Here is a 25,999-nt window from a genome sequence, read left to right on the forward strand (position 1 = left end):
GGAAATCTTCTTGCAGGTAAATCTAAAAAAGTCACATCCCAATTACATTACCCTTTATCTAGAGTGCCAAGAAGACAATCGATTACTACATTTCTTATCCCCTCTCAATTGCACATCAGTGTATACTTATACAAAGTAATTAATTATTATTCCATATAAGTTAATATTTTTCAAAGCAATATCATTAATACTGCAGAAAGCTTTTTTATTTGTATTAAGATTCCCATTTATATTGTACCATGAAAGATAACAATTTATTTTCTTTTGATAGTCCCTAAAGTATACTCTTTGGAATAAAAAATAAATAAATAAATAAGGTGAGCTCTTAAAGAAGTGAAAACTTGGAGCTAGAGAGATAGTACAGCAGGTAAGGTTTTTGCCTTGCACATATCCAGCCTGGATTCAATCCTAGCATTCCATGGAGATAAAGTCCCATAAATCAACCAGGAGTGATCATTAAGAGCAAAGCCTGGAGCAAACCCTGAGCATAGGCAGGTGTGGCTCAAAACACTAAGAAAAATAACTAAAAATAAATTAAAACTAAAATCCAATTGGCAGATAAAAGTGAAACTGAGGGGATAAAGAGATAGCTCAATATCTTGGAGTTGATACTTTGAATATAGGAGGCCAGGTTTGAACATCAGCATTTCAGGGTCACCCAGTACTACCAGGAATAACCCCTAACAACCAAATCAGGAACAGACCCTAAGAAATGCCAGGTATACCACTTCCACGACCAAAAATAATATAGATAGATATATATAGATATTTTAGACTACAAATATGCCTGCAAATTCTCCAGAAATTAGAGAAAATTTCCAAATTCAAAAGTAAATATATATGAGTAGGTGAACAGAGACTAGAGATTAGATTTTAAAATAAGAAACAGGTATCTTTTGCTATAAATGGAGATAATTAACATGAAGTTAGTTAGAGGATCCTGAGTTGGCAGTAAAGAGGCAAAGAGAGAAATAGGGAGTAAATCACTTGCCTAAATCTGTATAATGCCTTGAGGTCTATTGCATTTTTAATGATGTTAATCTTCCCAATCCATGAACAGGGAATATATCTCCATTTTCTTGTGTCCTCTTTTATTTCCTGAAGCAGTGTTTTGTAGTTTTCTTTGTATAGGTCCTTCACCTCTTTAGTTAAGTTAACATAAGGTATATGACTTTGTGTGGTACTAATGTGAAGGGATTATTTTTATAATGTCCATTTCTCTCTATCATTATTTGTGTATAATAAGGCCATTTATTTTATGTGTTAATTTTGTAGCTTGACACTTTGCTATATGAATTTATTGTTTCTAGAAGCTTTTTGTTAGAGTCTTTAAGATTTTCTAAATAGAGGATTATGTCATCTGCAAACAGTGAGAGCTTGACTTCTTCCTTTCCTAATCGGATGCCCTTCATAACTTTTCCTTGCCTAATGGTTATGGCAAGAACTTCCAGTACTATGTTGAACAGGAGTGATGAAAGGGGCAGCCTTGTTTTATACCAGATTTTAGAGGATACCCATGATATTCTTCAAATAAGTAAATCAAACACTCCTGAAATTCATTTGGAACAAGAAATACCTGTGAATAGCTAATGTAACCCTTAGGAAAAAGAAGATAGAGGCCTTCACATTACCCAACTTTAAATTGTACTACAAAGCAATAGTCATTAAATATGGAATATTCCAACATTTATTGAAATAAAGATAGACCCTCAGGTCAGTGGAATAGACTTGAGTATTCAGAGAATGTTCCCAAGACATACAATCAATTAATCTTTGATAATGGGACAAGAAATGCAAAATGGAGCAAGGAAAGCCTCTACAACAAGTAATGCTGGGACAACTGGTCAGCCACATATAAAAAAGTGAACCCGGACCTCCATCGAACACCATGCGCAAAGGTCAAATATAAATAAATTAAAGACCTTGATATCATACCCGGAACCATAAGGTATATAGAAGAACAAGTAGGTCAAACACTCCATGAGATTGAGACTAAAGGCATCTTCAAGAAGGAAACAGCACTGTTCAAACAAGTGGAAGCAGACATATACAGATGGGACTATATTAAGCAGAGAAGCTTCAGCGCCTCAAAGAAAATAATGACTAGAATACAAAAGCCACCCACTTAATGGGAAAAACTATTCATCCAATACCCATCAGGTTAGGGGCTAATATTAAAGATATACAAGTTCTTGACTGAACTTAACAACAACAACAAAAAACCATATAACCCCATCAAAAAATGAAGAAATGAACAGACAATTCTTCAAAGAAGAAATGCAAATGGATCATCAGAGAGATGCAAATCAAAGCAACAATGAGGTACCATCTCATGCCACAGAGACTGGCATTTATCACAAAGAACAAGAATAATCAGTTCTGGTGGGGATGTGGGAGAAAGGAACTCTCATTCACTGCTGATGGGAATGTGTCTAGTCCAGCCTTTATAGAAAACAATACGGAGATTCCTCAAAAAAATGGAAATTGAGCTCCTATATGATCCAGCTATACAATACCTAAGGATATACCCTAGGAACACAAAAACACAATACAAAAATGCCTTCCTCACACCTATATTAATTGCAGCACTATTTACAATAGCCAGAATCTGAAAACAACCCAGATGCCATACCACAGATTAGTGGCTAAAGGAACTAGTACATATACACAATGGAATACTATGCAACCGTCTGGAAAAAAATGAAGTAATAAAATTTCCCTATTCATGGATGGACATGGAAACTATTATGCTGAGTAAAATAAGTCATAAAAAGATAAATTGATACAAAATAGTCTCACTCATCTATGGGATTCAAGAAAAATAAAATATATTATAATAATATACAGAGATAATAGAGAGAAAAGCTGGAAGGACTGGCTCATGGTATGAAGTTTACCACAGAGTGATGAGTTTGGTTAGAGAAATAACTACACTGACAGCTATCATGACAACTATCATGTGAGAGAGAGTGAGAGTAAAATAGAATACCTGTCTCAAATAAAGGCAGGGTGTGAAGGGAGGAAGGAATATGGGGGTTTTGGTTGTGGTAATGTTGTACTGCTGAAGGGAAGTGGCCTTTTTTATAAGTGAAACCCAACTACAAACATGTTTGTAATCATGATGCTTAAATAAAGATATCAATTTAAAATTAAAAAAAAAAAAAAGCACTTCCCTAGTATGCAGCCAGCTCAGCTTCAATTCCAGCATCCTATATGTTTCCTCAGGGCCCACCAATAATGAATCTTAAGTGCAGAACTAGAAGTAAACTCTTATCTCCACCAGGCGTGGTCTCAAAACAAAAACAAAACAGGTAAGAGGATCTCACTAAACTGCAAGATGAGAACAGTGGCCAAATTAGATGACCTTACTGAAGAATGAAATAATCTGGAACCATGTTCAGATAATCTTATGCTAAGTGAAGTGACCTGAGGTGAAGAATTGAACTCTGAACTAAGTAGAAAAGGCGAATCAAATCAATATATGGATCATCTAATATATATATAATTCATTGATACATACATACATTTATATATAAGAAAAATGATTTATGCCCTTTTGTTTAAAAATAATTTGGGGGATCAGGAATGTAGCAAAGTAGTAGTGTACTTACTCTGTTTATGGGAGACTCTTGGTGTATATTTCCTGAGCAACACACACACACATACACACACCCTTATTCACACAGCTATTTGGGGTACCCTGTTTCACAACCAAACTTACTTATGATTATGCATTTGTTGATGACAGAATGCATTTCCACAAGAAGTGACCACTGCTTAAGGTCCCCATACCCCTTCACTGAGTAAGAATTGAACATTGGCAATTATCTCAGATATAGACTGTAGTCGGTTATCAAGTGAAACATTTATTTCAACAAAGGTAACCAGGGTCCAAAGGGTTGGTGCTTGGAATAAGGCATCTGCCTTGCCCGCCTACGGACTGCGGTTCGATCCCACAGCGTCCCATATGATTCTTCAAGCCAGGAGCATTACTGAGCACATAGCCAGGAGTAATCCCGGAGTGTCACCAGGTACAGACAAAAAAAAAAAAAACATAAACTATATCAATAGATATATATCAATATATATATAATTATATATAATATAATGTTATATTATATATAATATGATGATATACATAGAAAACCCTAAAGAGTCCACAGTAAAACTCCTAGAAACAATTAACCATTACAGCAAAGTGGCTGGATACAAAGTCAATACACAAAAGACAGTAGCGTTTCTCTATACAAATAACGAAGCTGAGGAGAGAGAGATTAGAAATATAATTCCATTTAAAATAGTATCAAAAAATATCAAGTACCTAAGAATCAACTTTACAAGGGAAGTGAAGGGCCTATACCAGGAAAATTTCAAAACCCTTCAGAAAGAAATTGAAGAGGATCTAAGGAAATGGAGGAACATCCCAAGCTCATGGGTAGGTAGAATAAACATAATCAAAATGACTATCCTACCCAAACTTCTATATAGATTCAATGCAATCCTCATCCAAATTCAGACATCATTCTTTAAAGATTTAGACTAATCAATCATAAAATTCATCTGGAACCACAAAAGACCCAGGATAGGCAGATACTGAAAAACAAGAAGCTGGGTGGCATCTCTTTACCTAACCTGAACCGATACTATAAAGCCATAGTGATCAAAACAGCATGGTACTGGAACAAAAACAGAGCCTCAGACCAGTGGGTTCGAACAGAATTTCCAGACACAAATCCCCAGATATACAGTCAACTTTGACAATAAAGCCAAAAACTTGAAATGGAACAAAGAAAGTCTCTTTGACAAATGGTGTTGGTACAACTGGAAAACCATCTGTAAGAAAATGAAAATTGACCCATACCTCACTCCTTATACAAAAGTCCACTCAAAATGGATTAAAGACCTTGAAATTAGATCAGAATCTATAAAATTTATTGAGGAAAAAATAGACAGAACACTTGAAGACCTATATATTAAAATGTCTTGAAGGATGGAACACCAATGGCAAGGATTTTAGCATCAAACATAAACGAATGGGATTACCTCAAACTAAGAAGCTTCTGTATGGCAAAGGAAACCCAATTTAAAACAAGAAGACAGCTAACTGAATGGGAAAAAATTTTCGCACTCAACACATCAGATAAAGGGCTGATAACCAGAATATACAAAGCACTCAGAATGCTGACTCCATCAAAGCCAAATAAAGCCATAGAAAAATGGGGAGATGAAATGAAAAGACACTTCTCAGAGGAGGATGGAAAGATGGTCAATAACACATGAAAAGATGCTCACCTGGGGAAAATCCACGAAAATACACCTGCCCAGTGGGGCCCGACTGTGAAAAACTGTGAGTGCTGCCTGTGTGTGTCTGTCTACTATCCTGTTGTGTGAACCACTTGGGAGTGGGCCGAAAAGAGGCTCCAGCAGAGCACTTTGGCTCCGCTTCGCTACACGGCCGTGCACTCTTTCTAAGAAAAGAATACCATCGCAACAAGAAAAAAATATCACACTAAGAACTGTGCTGGATCACAGAAGCAAGCATTTCTCTCCGGACTGTCATCACTGCTGCATGCTCAGGCCTAAGATTTGATCCTGTGTGAGGCTTCATCCACGGAGGGCACCGAGTCAACCCACCCATAAAGGGCAGAGCCAGAGGAGCGAGGCCTCACACATCATTTAGCCAATGAATACCACCACAACAGGTAGAAAAACCCACAAGACCAGTGTGACAATGGGGAAACAACGCAGGACAGCATCAGACATAGAGAATGAAGATCACAATTCTGATGACCAGATAATGACCAACCAACTAATCAACCTCTCAGATAAGGACTTTAGACTAGCAATATGGAAGATGCTAAACGAACTCAAAGAAACCATGGATCAAGTTGAACAGAACACTAATAAGAACCAAGAAAATATGAAGACAGAAATCAAAAAACTCCAAACTGAAATAGCATGTCAACTAACAGGCCTGAAAAAGTCAGTAAATGAAGTGAATGACAAAATAGATAAGCTATGGGACAGGGTATCAAAAGCTGAGAATAGACTTGGTGCTGTGGAAGATGAGATACATAACAATTCCATACAGCAGGAGAGATTGGGAAAAAAAATTAAAGCAAATGAACAGACAATAGAAAAATTAGTCAAAGAATGGGAACAGATGAAAATAGAAGTCTATGATAAGAACAACAGAAACAACTTAAGAATCCAGAGACCCAGGAAGAAAATTTCCAGGAAGAATCAATGGTCAAGAACATCATTAAAGAGAAACATTCAGAGCTAAAGAATATATGTGATCAAATCCTGCATGCTCAAAGAGTACCAACCAAAAGAGACCCCAGAAAAACCACCCCAAGACACATCCTAGACACAATGACGAATCCCACAGATAGAGACAGAATTCTGAAAACAGCAAGATCAAAAGGAGAAATTACTTTCAAGCAAGCATCCTTGAGATTTACAGCAGACCTGTCACCAGAAACACTCAATGCCAGAAAGCAGTGGTGGGATATTTTTACAAGACTGAAAGAAATGAATGCTTCACCTAGAATACTGTACCCAGCAAAACTAACTTTCCGGTTTGATGGAAGAATACATGGTTTCACAGACAAAAATCAGCTCAGAAACTTTACAAACTCAAAACCAGTCTTAAGAGAAAAACTGAAAGACCTAATTTAAGACAAGACTAACCAAAAGACACACCAAATTTCGATATAAAGATGGCATTAAATCCCAGGACAATTCTTTCTCTCAACGTCAATGGACTAAATGCACCAGTTAAGAGACACAAAGTGGCTAAATGGATCAAAAAACTCAATCCAACCTTCTGCTGCCTACAAGAAGCGCACCTGAATAGTCAGAACAAACATAGACTCAAAATAAAAGGCTGGAGAAAAAATATCCAAGCAAACAACACCCATAAAAAAGCTGGAGTGGCCATACTAATATCAGATAATGCAAACTTTATACTCAGGAAGGTTGTAAGGGACAAAGATGGACATTTTATATTAATCAAGGGGTATTTTGAGCAGGAAGAAATAAGTCACCTAAACATATATGCACCGAATGAGGGGCCAGCAAAATATTTAATACAAGTCTTGACAAAACTGAAAAAATAATATCAATAACAACACAATAATTGTGGGGGACCTCAACACGGCTTTGTCAATAATGGATAGGTCAACCAGACTGAAACCCAACAAGAATATACTAGACCTGAAAAGAGAATGGAAAAAAGAGGCCTAGCGGATATATATAGGACACTCCATCCCCAGAAACCTGGATACACATTCTTCTCCAATGTACATGGGACATTCTCCAGGATAGACTACATGCTGGCACATAAAACATACCTCCATAATATCAAGAGGATAAAAATTTTGCAGACTAACTTCGCTGACCACAAGGCTCTGAAATTATTTGTGAATTCCAAAAGGACTCAGAAGAAAAACTTTTAACACCTGGAACTTAAACAGCCTCATACACAATAACCAGTGGGTCCAAGATGAAATCAAGGAGGAAATCAAAAGGTTCCTGGAAACAAATGACAATAAAGACACAAACTATCAGAACTTATGGGACACAGCAAAAGCAGTACTGAGAGGAAAATTTATAGCTTTGCAAGTACACATCAGGAAGGAAGAAGTAGTTTACCTGAGTAGCTTAATGACACAGCTAATAGAACTAGAAAGCGCTCAACAAAAGGATCCAAAAATAGGGAGACAGAAGGAAATAACAAAGATGGGAGCAGAAATCAATGAAGTTCAAACCCAAAAAACAATCCAAAAGATCAATGAAAGCAGAAGTTGGTTCTTTGAAAAAATAAACAAGATTGATAGACCACTGGCAAACCTAACAAAGAAAGAGAGACACTTGATAACTCATATTAGGAATGAAAAAGGAGAGATCACTACTAATATGACAGAGATTCAAAGGGTAATCAGAAACTACTTTGAGAAATTCTACACCACTAAAAATGAGAACCTGGAAGAAATGGATAAATTCTTGGACTCTTATAATCTTCCACGGTTGAAGGAAGAGGATGTAGCATATCTAAACAACCCCATCACCATTGATGAAATTAAAACGGTAATCAAATGTCTGCCCAAAAACAAAAGCCCAAGCCCTGATGGATTCACTAATGAATTCTTTCAAACTTTCCAAGAGGAACTACTACCAATACTGGCAAGACTCTTTCATGAAATTGAACAAACGGATACACTTCCAAATAGCTTTTATGAAGCCAGCATCACCTTGATACCTAAACCAGACAGAGATGCTACAAAAAAAAGAAAATTACAGACCAATGTCGCTGATGAATGCAGATGCAAAGATCCTCAACAAAATCCTGGCAAATAGGATTCAATGCCGCATTAAGAAGATCATCCACTACGATCTAGTAGGTTTCATCCCAGGAATGCAAGGATGGTTTAACATCCGTAAATCTATCAACATAATACACAACATCAACAACAAGAAAAATAAAAACCACATGATCATATCAACAGATGCAGAGAAAGCATTTGATAAGATCCAACACCCATTCTTGATCAAAACTCTCAGCAAGATGGGAATCGAAGGAACCTTTTTCAATATAGTTAAGGCCATCTACCACAAGCCAGTGGCAAACATTATCCTCAATGGAGAAAAACTAAAAGCCTTCCCTCTAAATTCTGGCACAAGACAAGGCTGTCCTCTCTCACCACTTATATTCAACATAGCACTGGAAGTGCTTGCTATAGCGATTAGGCAATAAAAAGATATCAAGGAAATCCAGATAGGAAAGGAAGAAGTCAAGCTCTCACTGTTTGTAGATGACATGATACTCTACTTAGAAAACCCTTAAGACTCTACCAAAAAGCTTCTAGAAACAATAGACTCATATAGCAAGGTGGCAGGCTACAAAATTAACACACAAAAATCAATGGCCTTTCTATACACCAATAGTAATAAGGAAGAAATGGACATTAAGAAAACAACCCCATTCACAATAGTGCCGCACAAACTCAAATATCTTGGAATCAACTTGACTAAAAATGGGAAGGACCTATACAAAAAAACTATAAAACTCTGCTCCAAGAAATAAGAGAGGACAGGCAGAAATGGAAACACATGCCCTGCTCATGGATTGGCAGGATTAACATCATCAAAATGGCAATACTCCCAAGGCATTATAACACATTTAATGCGATCCCTCTAAAGATACCCTTGACATTCTTCAAAGAAGTGGATCAGGCACTTTTGAAATTTGTTTGAAACAATAAACGCCCTAGAATAGCTAAAGCAATCATTGGGAAAGAGAATATGGGAGGAATTACTTTTCCCAACTTTAAACTTTACTACAAAGCAATAGTTATCAAAACAGCATGGTATTGGAATAAGGACAGGCCCTCAGATCAGTGGAATAGGCTTGAATACTCAGAAAATGTTCCCCAGACATACAATCACCTAATTTTTGATAAAGGAGCAGGAAATCCTAAATGGAGCAGGGAAAGCCTCTTCAACAAGTGGTGTTGGCACAACTGGATAGCCACTTGCAAAAAATTGAACTTAGACCCCCAGCTAACGTCATGTATGAAGGTAAAATCCAAATGGATTAAAGACCTCGATATCAGACCCAAAACCATAAGATACATAGAACAACACATGGGCAAAACACTCCAGGACATTGAGACTACAGGCATATTCAAGGAGGAAACTGTACTCTCCAAGCAAGTAAAAGCAGAGATTAATAGATGGGAATATATTAAGCTGAGAAGCTTCTGCACCTCAAAGGAAATAGTGCCCAGGATACAAGAGCCACCCACTGAGTGGGAGAAACTATTCACCCAATACCCATCAGATAAAGGGCTAATCTCCAAAATATACAAGGCACTGACAGAACTTTACAAGAAAAAAATATCTAATTCCATCAAAAAATGGGGAGAAGAAATGAACAGACACTTTGACAAAGAAGAAATACAAACGGCCAAAAGACACATGAAAAAATGCTCCACATCACTAATCATCAGGGAGATGCAAATCAAAACAACGATGAGATACCACCTCACACCACAGAGAATGGCACACATCACAAAGAATGAGAATAAACAGTGTTGGCGGGTATGTGGAGAGAAAGGAACTCTTATCCACTGCTGGTGGGAATGCCATCTAGTTCAACCTTTATGGAAAGCGATATGGAGATTTCTCAAAAAACTGGAAATCGAGCTCCCATATGATCCAGCTATACCACTCCTAGGAATATAACTTAGGAACACAAAAATAGAATACAAAAACCCCTTCCTTATACCTATATTCATTGCAGCACTATTTACCATAGCAAGACTCTGAAAACAACCAAGATGCCCTTCAACAGACGAATGGCTAAAGAAACTGTGGTACATATACACAATGGAATATTATGCAGCTGTCAGGAGAGATGAAGTCATGAAATTTTCCTATACATAGATGTACACGGAATCTATTATGCTGAGTGAAATAAGTCAGAGAGAGAAAATCGCAGAATGGTCTCACTCATCTATGAATTTTAAAAAAAATGAAAGACATTCTTGCAATAATAATTTTCAGACACAAAAGAGAAAAGAGCTGGAAGTTCCAGCTCACCTCGGGAAGCTCACCACAAAGTGTGATGAGTTTAGTTAGAGAAATAACTACATTTTGAACTGTCCTAATAATGAGAATGTATTAGGGAAATGGAGAGCCTGTTTAAAGTACAGACGGGGGTCGGGCAGGGAGGAGGGAGATTTGGGACATTGGTGATGGAATGTTGCACTGGTGATGGCTGGTGTTCTTTACATGACTTAAACCCAAACACAATCATGTATGAAATCAAGGTGTTTAAATAAAAAAAATATATTTAAAAAAATATGTTTAAATAAAGATATTTAAAAAAAGAAAATAAAAAGAAAACATGCTCACCTTCACTCATCATTAGGGAAATCCAAATCAAGACAACTATGAGGTACCACCTTACACCAGTGAGGATGGCTCACATCAAAAATAATGCGAACGGGCATGGAGAGATAGCACAGCGGCGTTTGCCTTGCAAGCAGCCGATCCAGGACCAAAGGTGGTTGGTTCTAATCCCGGTGTCCCATATGGTCCCTCGTGCCTGCCAGGAGCTATTTCTGAGCAGACAGCCAGGAGTAACCCCTGAGCACCGCCGGGTGTGACCAAAAAAACCAAAAAAAATAAAAATAAAAAAATAATGGGAACAATCTGTTTGGCAGGGATGTGGTATGAAAGGCACTCTCATCCACTGCTGGTGGGAATGCCCCCTACTCCAACACCTATGGAGAACAGTCTAGAGAGTGCTCAAGAAACTCAGAATTGAGCTGCCATTTGACCTAGCAATTGCTCTCCTACATATCTACCCCCAAGTTGGAAGGATTCATCCCAAAGTATGTCTGCACCCCACTATTTATCACAGCACTCAGTATAATAGCCAAGTGTTGGAACCAACCTCGATGTCCAAAAACAGATGAGTGGATCATTAAGATGTGGTATCTATACACAATGGAATACTATATGGCAGTCAGAAATGATACAATCACAGACTTTGCAGCAACGTGGATGGACCTAGAACATATTATGTTAAACGAAGCAAGCCAGAAGACGAAAGATAAACACAGAATGATAGCACTATTTGAAGTACCTAGAATATACACCAGATATACAACCAATACCCCGCAATTTAATAACAGGGGATAACAGGATAGAAATTTCAAACACTGTAATAATCACCATATACTAGGGAGTAGAGCCCAAAACAAAGGGAAAAAAAAATAACTCAAAGCCCGATTACACATTATATCATAAAGAAATCAGCAACAGTAGAAACAGCAGCATAGAGAATAGGTATGTAATTATCGTTTTACTACAAAGGCCCATAATAACTTAAATAGGGATCTTATACAGGATTATAGGTAAAGATTAAGATGGAAAATTACTGAGTCCAATGGAAGCATCTCAAAAATTATGTTTGAATGTCTTAACCTTACCACATTTAAAATAACCTCTCAGTTTTTCTGTCCATAGGGGTGCTTGGATACAAAGGGTGAACATCCTAAGGTGGTACCTCATTGCTCAGTCACAGGAGGCACCATACTCTGCTTGAACCATGAAAATGGCCAGACAAAACTCTTTAACATACCCTTTATTTCTAGATTATGCCTTCTTTTAGGACCTGAAGCACATAACCAGCAACAACCATGGCCTACAGAGTTATACCACAGGGCCTAAGCATCGAGCACGTTCAACCAAACTAACATGCACTTACTCTTATACCCTCCCTTCTCATTACTTCGTATTTTTGTTGTTGTTGTTGTTGTCTGACTGTTGGTTTATTTTGTTTTGTTTTTTCCTACTCTCTCTTCTTGTCTCCCTCTTCCTCCACCTTCTCCTCCTCACTATCATCAATTCAATCTATGTCAAATAAAAATCACAAGGTTACCCTCTCTATAGGAAAGGAAAACTGGCATATAGGGCGCTGTGGACAATACTGCAAAGGGTAAACACCTATATAGATAGACCTCACTAACACAATGGTCAGTACTCGAGACATGAAACCTATACATATCCAAAAGTTGAACTATTAGTTTCCTTTCCTTTCAAGTACTATACTTACCTATTTTTCTGTACTCAGCGCACCTCTTGCCCTCCTGACCTCTCTACATTAGTATACACCTAAGCTAACTTCTATATGTTTATATGTGGGCAGGAGCACACAGAGATAGGAATCCTCCTCAAGGAACAAACCTAAACCACAAACAGCCCATACCTATACCATATATAACCCTTCCCATATACTATCCCCTCTCCCTCCCCCAGAAATCCAGCTATTCCTTCACCCCTCAATCCCACCCCCGATATCCCCACCACATTATAACTCTCCACCCTCAGTTCTTAATCCATTAGGCATCAAGACTGACCTCCTACCCCAACGAGCCAGTACCCACGACACAAGTGAAGAGACACCCACCCAAACTCTCACCTCGTTCCCAGCAAGAAAATACAACCAGTACCCCAACTGACGCAAGCAGTGTGGCCCTCCTAATCACCTCACCCAAATTTGGACTGTGGCTTGATACCAGAACTAGCTCCAAAGGACCCCCACTGCAAGAACTCTACCCAAGACCTCCCTGCCTGGACCCTACACTTCACAAGGAAATCTCAAAAGACAATGGGGAAGCCTGTGCTTTCATCATAAATATAGACCTATATAACACTACCTCTTATCCTGTTTATCCTCAAATGTAATCTCCTGTATCACTTTCTCCCTTTTTCTTTGTTTTGTTTTTTTTTCTTTATTCTTTTTTATCCTTGTTTGTTTTTTTCTTGTTTTTTTGTTTTGTTTTGTTTTAGTTTTAGTTATTTGATTTGATTTATTTTTGTTTCTTTTGGGTCACTCCTGGCAGCACTCGGAGGGTGCTCCTGGCTCTATGCACGAAACTCGCCCCTGTTGGCACGGGGGACCATGTGGGATGCCGGGATTTGAGCCACCATGCTTCTGTGCAGGAAGGACAGACGCCTTGTTTCCATGCTATCTCTCCCGGTCCCACTTTACTCCTTTAATTACATCTTTTATTTAATCTTTTTTTTTTAAGAAACTCTTTTTTTTTCTTTAGATATGTGTGAGCATATATATTCCTAGTTTTTGTCGGGTGTCTGTTTTCTCCTCTCTCCACCCCCAAATCCACCAGCAATATAATGTAGCACCACTTCTTCCTGCAAAGAAAAGGGGAAATTTTATGTGTAAAAACTAGCTCTTATTTACTAGGGATAAGAACTCATACTTGTTTAAAACACAGGGACATCTCCAACCCTGAACTTTGTCATGTGGAAACAACTTAGACTCCAGGGATCTAGACACCGACCATCCAGTCTTGACTCCTGGACCCCAGACATAGAAATGACAGAGCTCTCCACAACAGCTCCAGGAGCCCAATCCCCTCCAGGGCATGCATAATGCTGCTCTGACGCCAACATGTGCCAGTGCTAAATTGATAGCCTGACAACGTGGAAATAGGACCAACTTGATCTAAGAGCAAGTTGTCCTTCCTCATCAGCCAACGATAAGACAAAATCAGAAAACATGTCACCCTTTTGATCTGTGCAAAAGCCAAGATTGCTATATACAGATGACTGGATGTTACAACCAGGACAGGACAGGACAGGACACATCCAGGGACCAACAACAACAACAACAACAGCCACAAAAAGCTCTAGCCTAGCTTTTGGTCTACGATCTGTTTCAACAAACAAGAGCTCCAATTCCAGAAATTTGACTGAGACAACCGCAACTGAACGGGTCTTCCAGAAACGTAACGAAAGACTTTATCCCAGGCTCCATCCTAGGAGCAATATAATGACCAATATCACCAACTATAGAAGATGGATTAAAACGACACTGAAGAAACAACTGCTAGAACCACAAAGAAAGACTTCATCATAAGCTCCATTCCTTGAGCTGCACATCACCAAGATCTCTAGATACAAAGGTCTGATTTTACCATCCATGACGAAGCAGAAGTCTTCCATACACCATGAAAGCACCAAGGCGAGAGCAAATGATCATGCAAGGAGTCTATAGTTAATCCCATGACAGTACACTTCAGGGGGGAGAAACCCTGTATCTCCTAGAACAAGGGAATCCCCTGTATAATATCCCCAATAGTTACTGTGCCTATGCAGGGGGGGGGAGCACAAAACAATCATTTTTCCACATATTTATTTATCGATTAATCGATTCTTTTTTACATCTTTATATTAGTGTTGAGATTGAAGTTGATGTCGCCAATATTATTTTATTTTATTTTATCTTATCTTTCTCTTTCTTTTTGCACTCCGACATGAGTTGATCTCAGACCTGAAGTCTGTTGTGTGGTGTTCATCTTTATTGCTGTGGTGCTCACTGGTTATTTAATTTGATATTTCTTTTCTGTATTGTGGTGGTGTTTCAATTGCCTCTTTCACATCCTCTCTCAAACTGAGGTTGAAATTCTCTGAAAGGACTCCGCCTATTTTCAGCATACTTGACTTCTTTTTTTCTTTTTTTCCTCTTATTTTGTACCCCAATCTATTGCTTTTCTTTCCTTCAAACAAAGCCACATAACTCGATTTATCTAGCTCTGTTTCTTAAATAGAGGGGGAGAGAGGGGTAGATACCAGGACCAAACAGATATATGATCACTAATAGTGAGCTGGACAAAGAGGGGACCACCTACTCTAGCAGTCCGGGGGATGATGGTGGGGTAAATGGGTTGCAGAAGGGTAACTGGGATGGGGGGAGGACAAATTTGGTGATGGATATTCCCGATTCAATGTTGATATGTACCTAAAATACTACTGTGAAAGATATGTAAGCTATTATGATCAAAATAAAAATTAAAATAAAGACTTTAGGGTATTGTAAAAACACAAAATAAATTTAGAAAATAAAGCAGAGACATTGTGTTCTCCCATGAAAGAAAAAAATGAAAGAGTGGAAAGTGGCTGCCTTGATTTTTGCTGACTTTCTAATTCACAATTCTAATCTCTTATGAGATCATTGAAACTTTGGTCTGCAGATACTATAACATGACCTTTCAAGTTAGTTCATTTGAGACTCTGTTACCTCAAAAAATCAATACTTGAATTAAAACACCAACTAAAGTTCATTTGGCATATCCCTATATTTTCTAAACCAAATGAAAGCACCCACAATCTTAAAAGGTCAAATTGTCCAAAATTTTTTAAATTGACAGTGAATAAGTATGCACATGTAACGTGTGAAAAGGGAAGCAAAAAAAAAAAAACATGTCAACAGTGGGGAAAAAATTCAAAGTCTTTTGTCCTTTATCAAATTTTATAAAAGTCTACAATTTTAAACTTTTTTTTTTTTTTTTTTTTTTTTTTTTGGTTTTTGGTTCTCACCCAGCAGCACTCAGAAATTACTCTTGGCCCTATGCTCAGAAATCGCTCCTGGCAGGCTCGGGGGACCATATGGGATGGAGGGATTTGAACCACCATCCTTCTGAATACAAGAGAAATGCCCTACCTCCATGCTATCTCTCCAGCCCTACAATTTTATACTCTTAAGAAGTATTCCTACTGATTTTTAGAAAGGTTGCTCAGTGATTATACTTAAGAGAAGCACTTCTCCAACTCCTATTTCTATTGTACAAAGATCTGTGATCTGTGTAACATCAAGTTGTTTGGGTTTTTTCCCCTCAAAAAAAAATTTTTTTTTATTGGGGCAGAGAGATAATACAAGAGATGATGCTTGATTTCCACACGTGTTTGATCCCCAGCATTGCATGTGGTCCTGTGAGCACCAACACCACAAAATGAGGGTCAAAAACAAATAAAAATTAATCTCATTAAGTGTTAAAATTCAAAAGTAGCAAAGTACTACTAAAAGATCATTTTGGTTTGAAACCATTGTAGGAACTAGTACTGTTTCTTTTATTCCTTTTGAATCTTTAATAGCACACTTCACTTTTCATTAAATAGGATTTAGCCAGATCATTTGGGGGCCTAAATACTACATATAATGTATTTCCAATTGAAAATAAACTTAAACATAACAGATTAGAGATATTTAAAATATAATCTTTTTATAACTTAATGATTCCATTATCATTCTGAGAAAATTTGATTATAAATGGGCTTAACTGATCAAAGAAATCATTTTTTTTTTTGCAAGGGAATAAAAACATTTTGGTTACAAGTGAAAATGAAATTTTCAGATATGAACAAAACTACATAGAGGTGCTATGACAGAAAATAAAGATTTGCTTTAACATAGTTTAACAATGAGGGTGAGAAGATAGTGGGAAAGGCAGAATGCATGTCTTGAGTGTGAAAGGTTCAGAGTTCAAATTCAATCTCTCTGCAGGACCTCAGCACTGAAGATCACAACAGCAGTTCATTGTCAGGTCTGACCACCTAACTATGAAGGTCAAATTACAGGATCTAGGGTATCTAAGAGTACAAACAGCAACTTCAGTTAACAACAGTGTAGTCTGCATCAAAATATTCATCAGACATTAAAACTTTCAAAAGGAGCAGATGAAGTAAATTAGGCAAATCTTGATTATTGTTGCCTCTATACAATTAGAATATGGAAGCACAGTGTATTATTTTCTCCTTTTATGACTACAGGAGAAATGATTGAGAGTTCACAAAACTGCCATAACGCCAACACAGAATTTCAGCATTATTCAATATCAGAAGTATATTTTTTCTCTGAATATGATAATTCATTATAGTTCTGAGGTGTTAACCTTGGAAACTGAAACAAATTTTTGTCTCTCACATGAGAGGAAGAAGAAATCAAGAGTATATAAAATGTAAGTTTTAATTATTTAAGATATTTTTTAATTTTTAAGATGTATTATAAAGACTCAAATCAATACAGGAGACTAAGCTGTGTAGTGAAAGACAGAATATTAAAATATAATATTCTTTTCATTTCACTTTATTTAAGCTACAGAAGCATAAGCATATCAATTAAAATTTTTACATCTTTTAAATCTTCATATGTAGATAGCAAATCCAATTATTGGCATTCTTTTGAATACACTCTAAACTACACACAAAAGTTTGTTGTTAATAATATAAATCTTGTCTGTGGCAAAAAAAAAGAAAAAACTAGGATTTTGTAAATATGCTCTTGAAATATAAAGAGCTTAAACTAATAGCACTGACAGTTTATCATTTATGCTACTTTTTTTCTTAGGGATTTGGAGGAAATGGACCACATAAGCTCCTTTGTGTACTGGAGAAGAGGGTAGGGGCAGCCCCATGCAAAGAAAGTGCCATAACTCCACATACTATCTCTTCAGGTCACAAGGTCTTTTGAAACTGTGTCATCTTTAAAAAAAGATGGTCAAGGGCCAGAGTGATTGTATAGAATAAATGATAAGGCATTTAAGGATGCCCTTTTTTGGTCGCTTGAGTACCCAGAACTAAATACTGAACAATCACCAGGTTTGACCCAAAAAGACCAAAAAAAAAAAAAAAAAAAAAAAAAAAAAAGAAAGAAAGAAAGAAAAAAAAGATTGTCAAAGACAAAGACCCAAGAAATACTGAGTTAGTAGGGTTCTCACTGTGCCACAAATCAATTGTTGGCTTCAATTTCCTCATCTATAAAAGAGCATTCAACTCAATGTTCTCAAAGATTTCTTCCAGCTTAGACATTTTACAACACAGGTTTTCAACAGTGTTTTTTTTTTTTTTTTCATCAGTGTTGCCTTTAAAATCTTCAGAAGCTTCATTCTGTGTTAGTTATCCTTAGTCCTAAAAAGCCATTAACCAAAGCCACTACAAAAGTTGAGTCCAAGCACAAACATTACTTGTGGGTAGACAATCTTGAAACAAGTACTAGATTTGGATTAGTTGCATGGGTTAAAGATTCTTGGCCTTTCTTCAAGTAACTGCTCAGGAGGGTTTTATTGGAACATTTAAAATAAAAAAATAATAATAATAAATAGAGAGGGAGGAATAGTATATTGGTAGGGTGATTGCCTTGCACATGGCCAATCAGAGATCCATCTTAGCAAAACATCCCAAGAACTATCAGGAGTAATAATATTTTTTTCTCCAGGAGTGATTTCTGAGTGCAGAACCAGAACAAGTCCTGAGTACCACTGGGTGTGATCCAAAAACAAAACAAAAAATAGGGGATGAGGGTTAACTAAATTCATTTATTTTACTATAATATTTAAATTGCAGAAAATTTTCTTGGTCTTATATATGAAAGAAAGCACATTTAAATTTTCTTTAATGATACATATTTTTAAAATAAGCAGAGAAAATATATCTGACACGTATTATATTCAAGAGAGATAGAATACATATCAAAATTCCATCATTCTTGCTCTTTTTATAAAATAAAACATACTGAATGACAACAGTGTATACAGAGGGACATTTTATTTGCAGAGAAGAGACTATTTATGCCTTCAGTGTACTTTACTATTCATGCATTATATAGATATTCCAAAAAGTTTAAATAGTATTTTATAACGTGCTAAATGATTTTTGACAGGTTTGAAATTTTTGTTATAAAATATAGCATTTTAAGTTTCTATTCTTTAAAATTTTTGTTTTATTTTATTTATTTATTATTTATTTTAAAATGTTTTTTCTTCTTGGTTTTCCTATGGGAAAGAAATTAATTAGTCAGGTGCTGGAGATATAGTTCAACAGAAATGTTTGACTTTCATGAGTGAGATCCTGGGTTCAATTCTTGGTACCTCTAAAAGTACATATATATAAAAAAAGAACTGCTAAGCCATTCGACAAAAATAATGCAAGATAATCATAAAAAGGAGACACATCACTCTTATTATATTTCAACTATAAATAGTATTTGATAGAAACTATGACAGTCATTTGTGTCGTTCCAACCAAAGGTCAGAAAAAAATGAATGAGACATTAGAAATACACCTTGAAAAAGGGTAACCAACATCACCACATAATGAGCTTTAGGGAATTACGTTCATTGAGTTATCTGTTTTCAGAACTACGCACATTCCAAAGTACTGAGTACATACAGAAAAGAACAGGCGTATTGCAAAGTCTTGGTGGAGAAAAGGAAAAATAAAGGAAGATAAAAAGAAGCCTCCTCTTACAACTTTGTATATTCTTTACTTCATAGAGATTCCCAACTTTTAGTGAAAAAGAGGTCATGGCTGGAGGGAGAGATCAATGGGCTGAGCATATGCTCTTTGTGCTGGTTCAATCCCACCAGAGAATCCTGCCCCACCTCCTCCCTCACCACCCCCAGCTACCCTTTTTTTGCGGGGGTGGCAGGGGATGAATTGTACATAGGTCTGAGCAAAGCATCACTATAAGTGGCTCCGAAGTAAACACATACACAAAACTAAGCAAAGAAGAAATCAGCTAGAAAGGCATTTTCAGGTGGCAATTGGCTTGGTCTCCAGGGTCTGGCCATTAATCACTGCTCATGAAACAGCCAAATTGTGAGAGGAGTGCTCTTTAATGTCTCTGTGGAAACAGGACCCAAGAACAGAGCAGAGAACCAAGTGGAGTCAATAAAAATATAGCTTTCCATCCCACTCCCTAGTTTGCCAAAAAACTAAATCAAATCAGAAGAAATGTGAAATTCACAAACAAGATGTTTCATTCTTAACTAGGATAACTAACCTCAGTCAACCGTTGATACCTGTGGTATGACTTGACCTTGGCAATGACATCCACTCTATCTTTCCTCCGTCTATTAACATAAACATGCAACACTTATTCTCTCTACTCCAAATCCACCCTGCCACATCAACACATCTCTCAGACACAGGCGCTTTCCCAGGACTATTCAGGAAATCAAAATGAGATTAAATCCAGACCTTTCTTTCTATAGCCCACTGGCTCTGTCCAATTCCTAACCCCAAATCAAAACCCCACTTTGGAAAATTCTGTAAAATATTTTGCATAGTTCAGTGGTTCAGAGCCAAAAGTTGGTGCAGGGAACACATAGAAGGTCCTCCTTAAACAGTAAAGAAAAAAAAATCTATTAAATTCTCCCCCTGGTAACTACTATGTCATTAGCAAACATTTCCTTTTTCAGTATGGGTCACATGGACATTTTAGAATCATTTATTTTCCACAACCATAATACACAGTCAACTCTGTCAGTCATACTGATATCTTATGTCCTAACCTTAAAGTCTGGCTTTGAAAGGGCCCAGATGTTTTGGCAACTGAAATTTTGCCTTGGGCTTTGTCTTAAAACTTATCCTAAAAATAAAGTTCTCATGAAAAACTTCTCCTGGTTCATCTCTCCATGGAAAGTCACAGTCCTACCCATTTAAGGATTTACCTCCCCCATCAAAGATTCTAAATCAGTAGATACCTTTGCTCTGAGAATATTTACTCCCACTTTTTCTACCCTTTATCCAAAGATACATGCAACGATTTAAACTTCAATCCCAAAACCTTAAACTACCATACATAAAACTTATCATTCCAAGATATTTTTTAATTCAATGTCTGATAGTACAGAGTTAAGGCCTTGCCTTGCATATATAGCCAACCCAAGTTTTATCCCTGGCACCACATGATGCCCTGACTGTCACTGTCAAGACCCCTCCCAGGAATGGGCCGGGTCACCACTGAGCAACCCTAAACCACAGAATTGGGAGTAGTCTTCAGTCACTATCTATGTAACCCAAATGCCACAACATTTTATATATTATATTTTCTCAACTGTTTCTATTAATACCATATGTTATCAAGTTGTCTCTATTGCCCAGAGTATTTCCTCTAATCCTAAAACTATAAATATACATTAATGAGCTCATCATAGTATAAGTGCAGAGAATAAATGGATGGCAATAGGTGAAAGAAAATTACTATCTTCTATCTGCTTATTATGTCTGTCCTTGCTGAAAGCATCTGACTATTTAAATGTATTGCATATCCTTGTAAAAATAAGTATGGTTCCTATTGTGAAGCCTCTCTTTGTTTTGTTGATTCAAAACTGGGAGGAAGTGTATTAAGAAGAGATAGAATTATTTTAGGACACATTCTTTTTCTGTAAAATGGATAATTATGATGGATTTCCCCATAATTTCTTGGTCTTTGAAATCTCATTTGCTTAAATTAAGTCCCAAACTGGAAACTAAGAAAGAAAATCATAAAAATAAAGTCTGTTTTTTAACTAACATTTAACAAGTCATCTACCTTCTGCAGCCAGTTTCCAAACTGAAGAATTTCTAAAATAATGATGACATGAGACCTAAATTATAATTATCTCCTACCACAGATTGACTATATCACTTTCTTTTAGTAGTATGTTGAAAATGCAAAAAAAGAAGTTATAAAAGGAACCTGCCAATTTCCACTTTGTATCAATATCATTGAAGCCTCTTCCAATTTATGACAAAAATAATAATAATAGCTTAGATTGAATGTGTTCCTTTTCTGCTCACTAGGTCAGAAATGAAAGGGGAGACTTCACAACAGATACCACAGGAATTCAAAAAATCATAATGGATCACTCTGAAAATACTCTTGGGGCCAGAGTGATAACACAATAGAGAGGGTGTCTGCCTTGCAAGCAGCCAACCCAAGTTTGATATCGGCATCCCATTTGGTCCCCAACCTTGCCAAGAGTAATTTCTGAGTGCACAGCCCAGAGAACTGGCAGTTGAGGCCCTCCTAAATACAAACACAAAGTATGTGTGTGTATATATATTTTGTATACTACAAAATGGGATAACCTAGAAGAAATGGATAAATAGACTCCTATAACTACCCAAGGTTAAAGAACAAAGAAATGGAACATCTTAACAGATCAATTAAAACTGAGGAAATTTAAATGGGAATCAAAATTCTCTAAAAAACATACATCCAGGCCTAGATGTGTACACTAGTTAGTTCTTCCAAACTTTTCAAAAAGATCTACTGAAAAAAAAAAAAATCCACTGCCAATTCTTTTAGACTCTTTCAAAAAGTCAAAGAACCAGATATTTTTCCAAAGAATTTCAATGAGGCAACAATACCCTGATATCAAAAGCAAACAGACACCATACAAAAAAAGGAAAATTTAGACGAATATTTCTGATGAACACAGATGAAAAGATTTTCAATAAAATATTAGCAAGTGAAATCCAACTACACAACAAAAAGACCAAACATCATGACCAAGGAGGATTCAACCTGGGAGATGATAGGACAACTTAACATGCAGAAACCAATCACATAATACACTATATTAATACAAGAAAAAATAAAAATTTATATGATCATACCAATAAAAGCATATAAAGTTCTTGACAATATTCAGCACTCATTCAAGATGAAAACTTTTAATAAAATGGAAGTTGAAGGAACTTTCCTCAACATAATGAAAGGCATTTACCATAAGCTCCAGCAAGAACTGTACTTAGTAGTGAAAAACTGAAAGCCTTTTCTCTAAGATCAGGTACTAGACAAGGTTGTCTATTCTCACCACTCATATTCAATTTTGTATTGAAAGCCCTAGACATAGCAATTAGACAAGAAAGAAATTTTAATGCAATCCAGCTTGAAAAGTCAGAAGTCAAACTCATACCTTTTGTAGATGACATATTATTATACTTAAAACACAAACTACAAAAAAGCCTCGAGAAACTATATAGGTGTATATAGTAAAGTGGCATGCTACAAAATCAACATGCAGAAATCCATGGATATATGCAAATAATGAAGAAAGAGATTAAAAAAAGCAACCCCATTCACAATTGTGATCCACAAAATCTAATACCTAGGAAGCAGCTTAACAAAAGAGGCAGAAAACTTATATAAGGAAAACCATAAAAACACAGCTAGAAGGAAAAGAAAAGGACAAAAGGAAATGGAAACATATGCCTGTTAATGGATTTGAAGGGTTAGCATTGCCAACATGGTAATGTTACCCAAGTATTATACAGATTCAATGCAGTCTCAATAAAAATGACATGGTATTTTCAAAGAAATAGATCTAACACTGTTGAAATTTATATGGAATAATAAGGAAATGTTTACCCATCTGATAGCTAAAGGAATCATAGTTTAAAAAGAAAAAGTAGATGAAAGGCTTCACTTTTCCCACCTTCAAATTGTACTGAAAACCTACAGTAATTATGTGGTAGTGTCATAAGGACAAACTCTCAGATCAATGGAACAGAATGGAGAATCAAAGATAGATTTACAAGTATATGGTCAGTTATTCTTAAATAAAGGACAAAAATATCAAGTAAAACAAGGGAAGCTTCTAAAATATGTCATGTTGGAAAAAAATAGTCAGTTTAATATAAAAAATTAATTCAGAGCCCTTCTAAAATAAAAATAAAGCTTCCCAAAAAGTCCAATCAAAATGGATTAAAGAAATTGATATCACACCTGAATTAATAAATTATATTGAGGAAAGCACAGATAGAAGACCTCAGGACTTTGGAGCTAAAGAGATTTTCGAAAATTCAACACCTTTGGCCAAACAAATAACAGCAAAGATAATAAATAAATAAGATTGCATCAAATTAAGAAGCTTCTGCCTCTCAAAGGAAACAATGACTAGAATAAAAAGATACCTACAGACTGGGAGAACATATTTATCCACCACTCTTCTGATACAATGTTAATAGTCAAGACATATAAAGCACTATGGGGCTGGCGAGGTGGCGCTAGAGGTAAGGTCTCTGCCTTGCAAGCGCTAGCCAAGGAAGGACCGCAGTTCGATCCCCCGGGTCCCATATGGTCCCTGCAAGCCAGGGGCAATTTCTGAGCGCTTAGCCAGGAGTAACCCCTGAGCATCAAATGGGTGTGGCCTGAAAAATCAAAAAAAAAAAAAAAAAGCACTAGTATCAATTTACACCAAAAAAACAACAATCTCATCAAAAATAAAGTGAAGAGAGGAACAGAAACCTCCCCTGAAAAAGGGTTAGAAGGCATATGAAAAACAGTTCTAAATCACTAATCATCAGAAAAATGAAAATCAAATGTGAGTTATCACCTCACATTGGAGAGATCAGCACCATCACAAAGAAGAAAAACAACCATTGCTGGTGTGTATGTGTAGAAAAGGAGCCTCACTGCTGATGGGAATGTAGAATGGCCTAGTCTTTTTTGGATAACAATATGGTCTCTTCTCAAAAAGCAGGAATTGAGCTTCCATATGACCTAGTGATTTCATGCCTAGCCATATACCCCAGCTGCCTAAAAATACTATTTACAAATAACATTTGCACACCTCTGTTTATTGCAGCCTTATTCACAACAGCCAAAATCTGGAAACATATCAGGTGTCTAGTAACAGATGACTGAACAACAACAACAACCAAAAAAAAAAAAACTATGGTATATATACACAGTGGAATATTACTCAGCTGTAACTAAAGATAGTCACATAATTTGCTTCTATGGTGATGGAACTGGAGAGTATCATGCTCAGTGAAATTAGTCAGAAGGACAGCAACAGATACAGAATGATATTCCTATATGTAGGATATAAAGAAACATTGCAGGGTAATAATAAATGACCAAAGGCAATATATCTTCAATAGGGAGGAAAGGGAAGGGGTAGAAGGGAGGAAGACAATGAGACAATGGCAAAATAAGTGGTAACAATGGGGGATAGTGGTGAGCTAGAATATGTCAAGTATGAAACAATGTCAGTAACAGTATCATAAATCTCAGTGCCTACTTTAAAAGTGCCTATCATAGAAACAACATGTATATGTAGGGACAGAAGTTAGTGATACTGGTGGACAGAAGAAGCTAGTATTGATGGGATTGGTGTTGAAGCACTATATGCCTGAAATTCAATCATCAATTTGTAAGTTATAACCTTAAAATAAATAAATATTTGTTTTTTTAAATCTAGACACTAGTTTGTTCACAGGGCTAGAGTGCATGTTCTGCATGTGGGAAATTTTGGTTCAGTCCCCAGCACCACATACTCCTCTAAGTAACAGCAGGAGCTTGGAAGAACCAAGCCAGAAGTAACCCTGAGCACCAGCAGTATAGCCCCAAAAACAAAGAGCAAAGAAGCAAAATTTATCATCTATAGTACCATATAATTCTCACACCTACCTAAGAACAACTGCTTCCAAACACAGTGTTGTGTATTGTCTCTTTCAGCCCATTCCCAAATTCTGGAGTAAGTTTTAATACACCCATTATATACCATAAAAATTAAGAGACACTAAATAAAAAAATTCCAAAGAACTATGTTAGTCATATAAATTTTAAAGTAGGTCATCACACTAATCCTCTATACTACTAAAAAATTACTAAAAACCTTGAAGTCTATGCAAATTGTGAACTCATAAATGTATTTTTAAAATTAAAAAATATAAATGCATACCTGTTTTTTCCTTGAGTTTGCTTTAGGAAAGAGGCCTGCTGACAACACAGATGTAAATGGAGAACAGCATAGCTCAGGAAAAGGGTTTGGAATAGATGGCATTTCTAGAACATCGAGATCTTTCTTTTTTCTCCTACACCAAGAGAACATAGGATGTAATTTACATA

The 25,999-nt window shown here is 36.5% G+C and overlaps 1 protein-coding gene across 1 annotated transcript in view; it reads right to left on the reverse strand.

The window, feature by feature from the left end:
- The window catches only part of GRB14 (growth factor receptor bound protein 14), a 193,046-nt gene that overhangs the window by 164,858 nt on the left and 2,189 nt on the right, over positions 1–25,999 (reverse strand). Inside the window, exon 2 of the mRNA XM_049773783.1 lies at positions 25,833–25,965. Within this exon, the coding sequence (XP_049629740.1) occupies positions 25,833–25,965 (133 nt within the window). The remainder of the gene's footprint in view (positions 1–25,832; positions 25,966–25,999) is intronic.

This window comes from Suncus etruscus, chromosome 5 (assembly GCF_024139225.1).
Source record: "Suncus etruscus isolate mSunEtr1 chromosome 5, mSunEtr1.pri.cur, whole genome shotgun sequence".
Lineage (NCBI taxonomy): Eukaryota > Metazoa > Chordata > Mammalia > Eulipotyphla > Soricidae > Suncus > Suncus etruscus.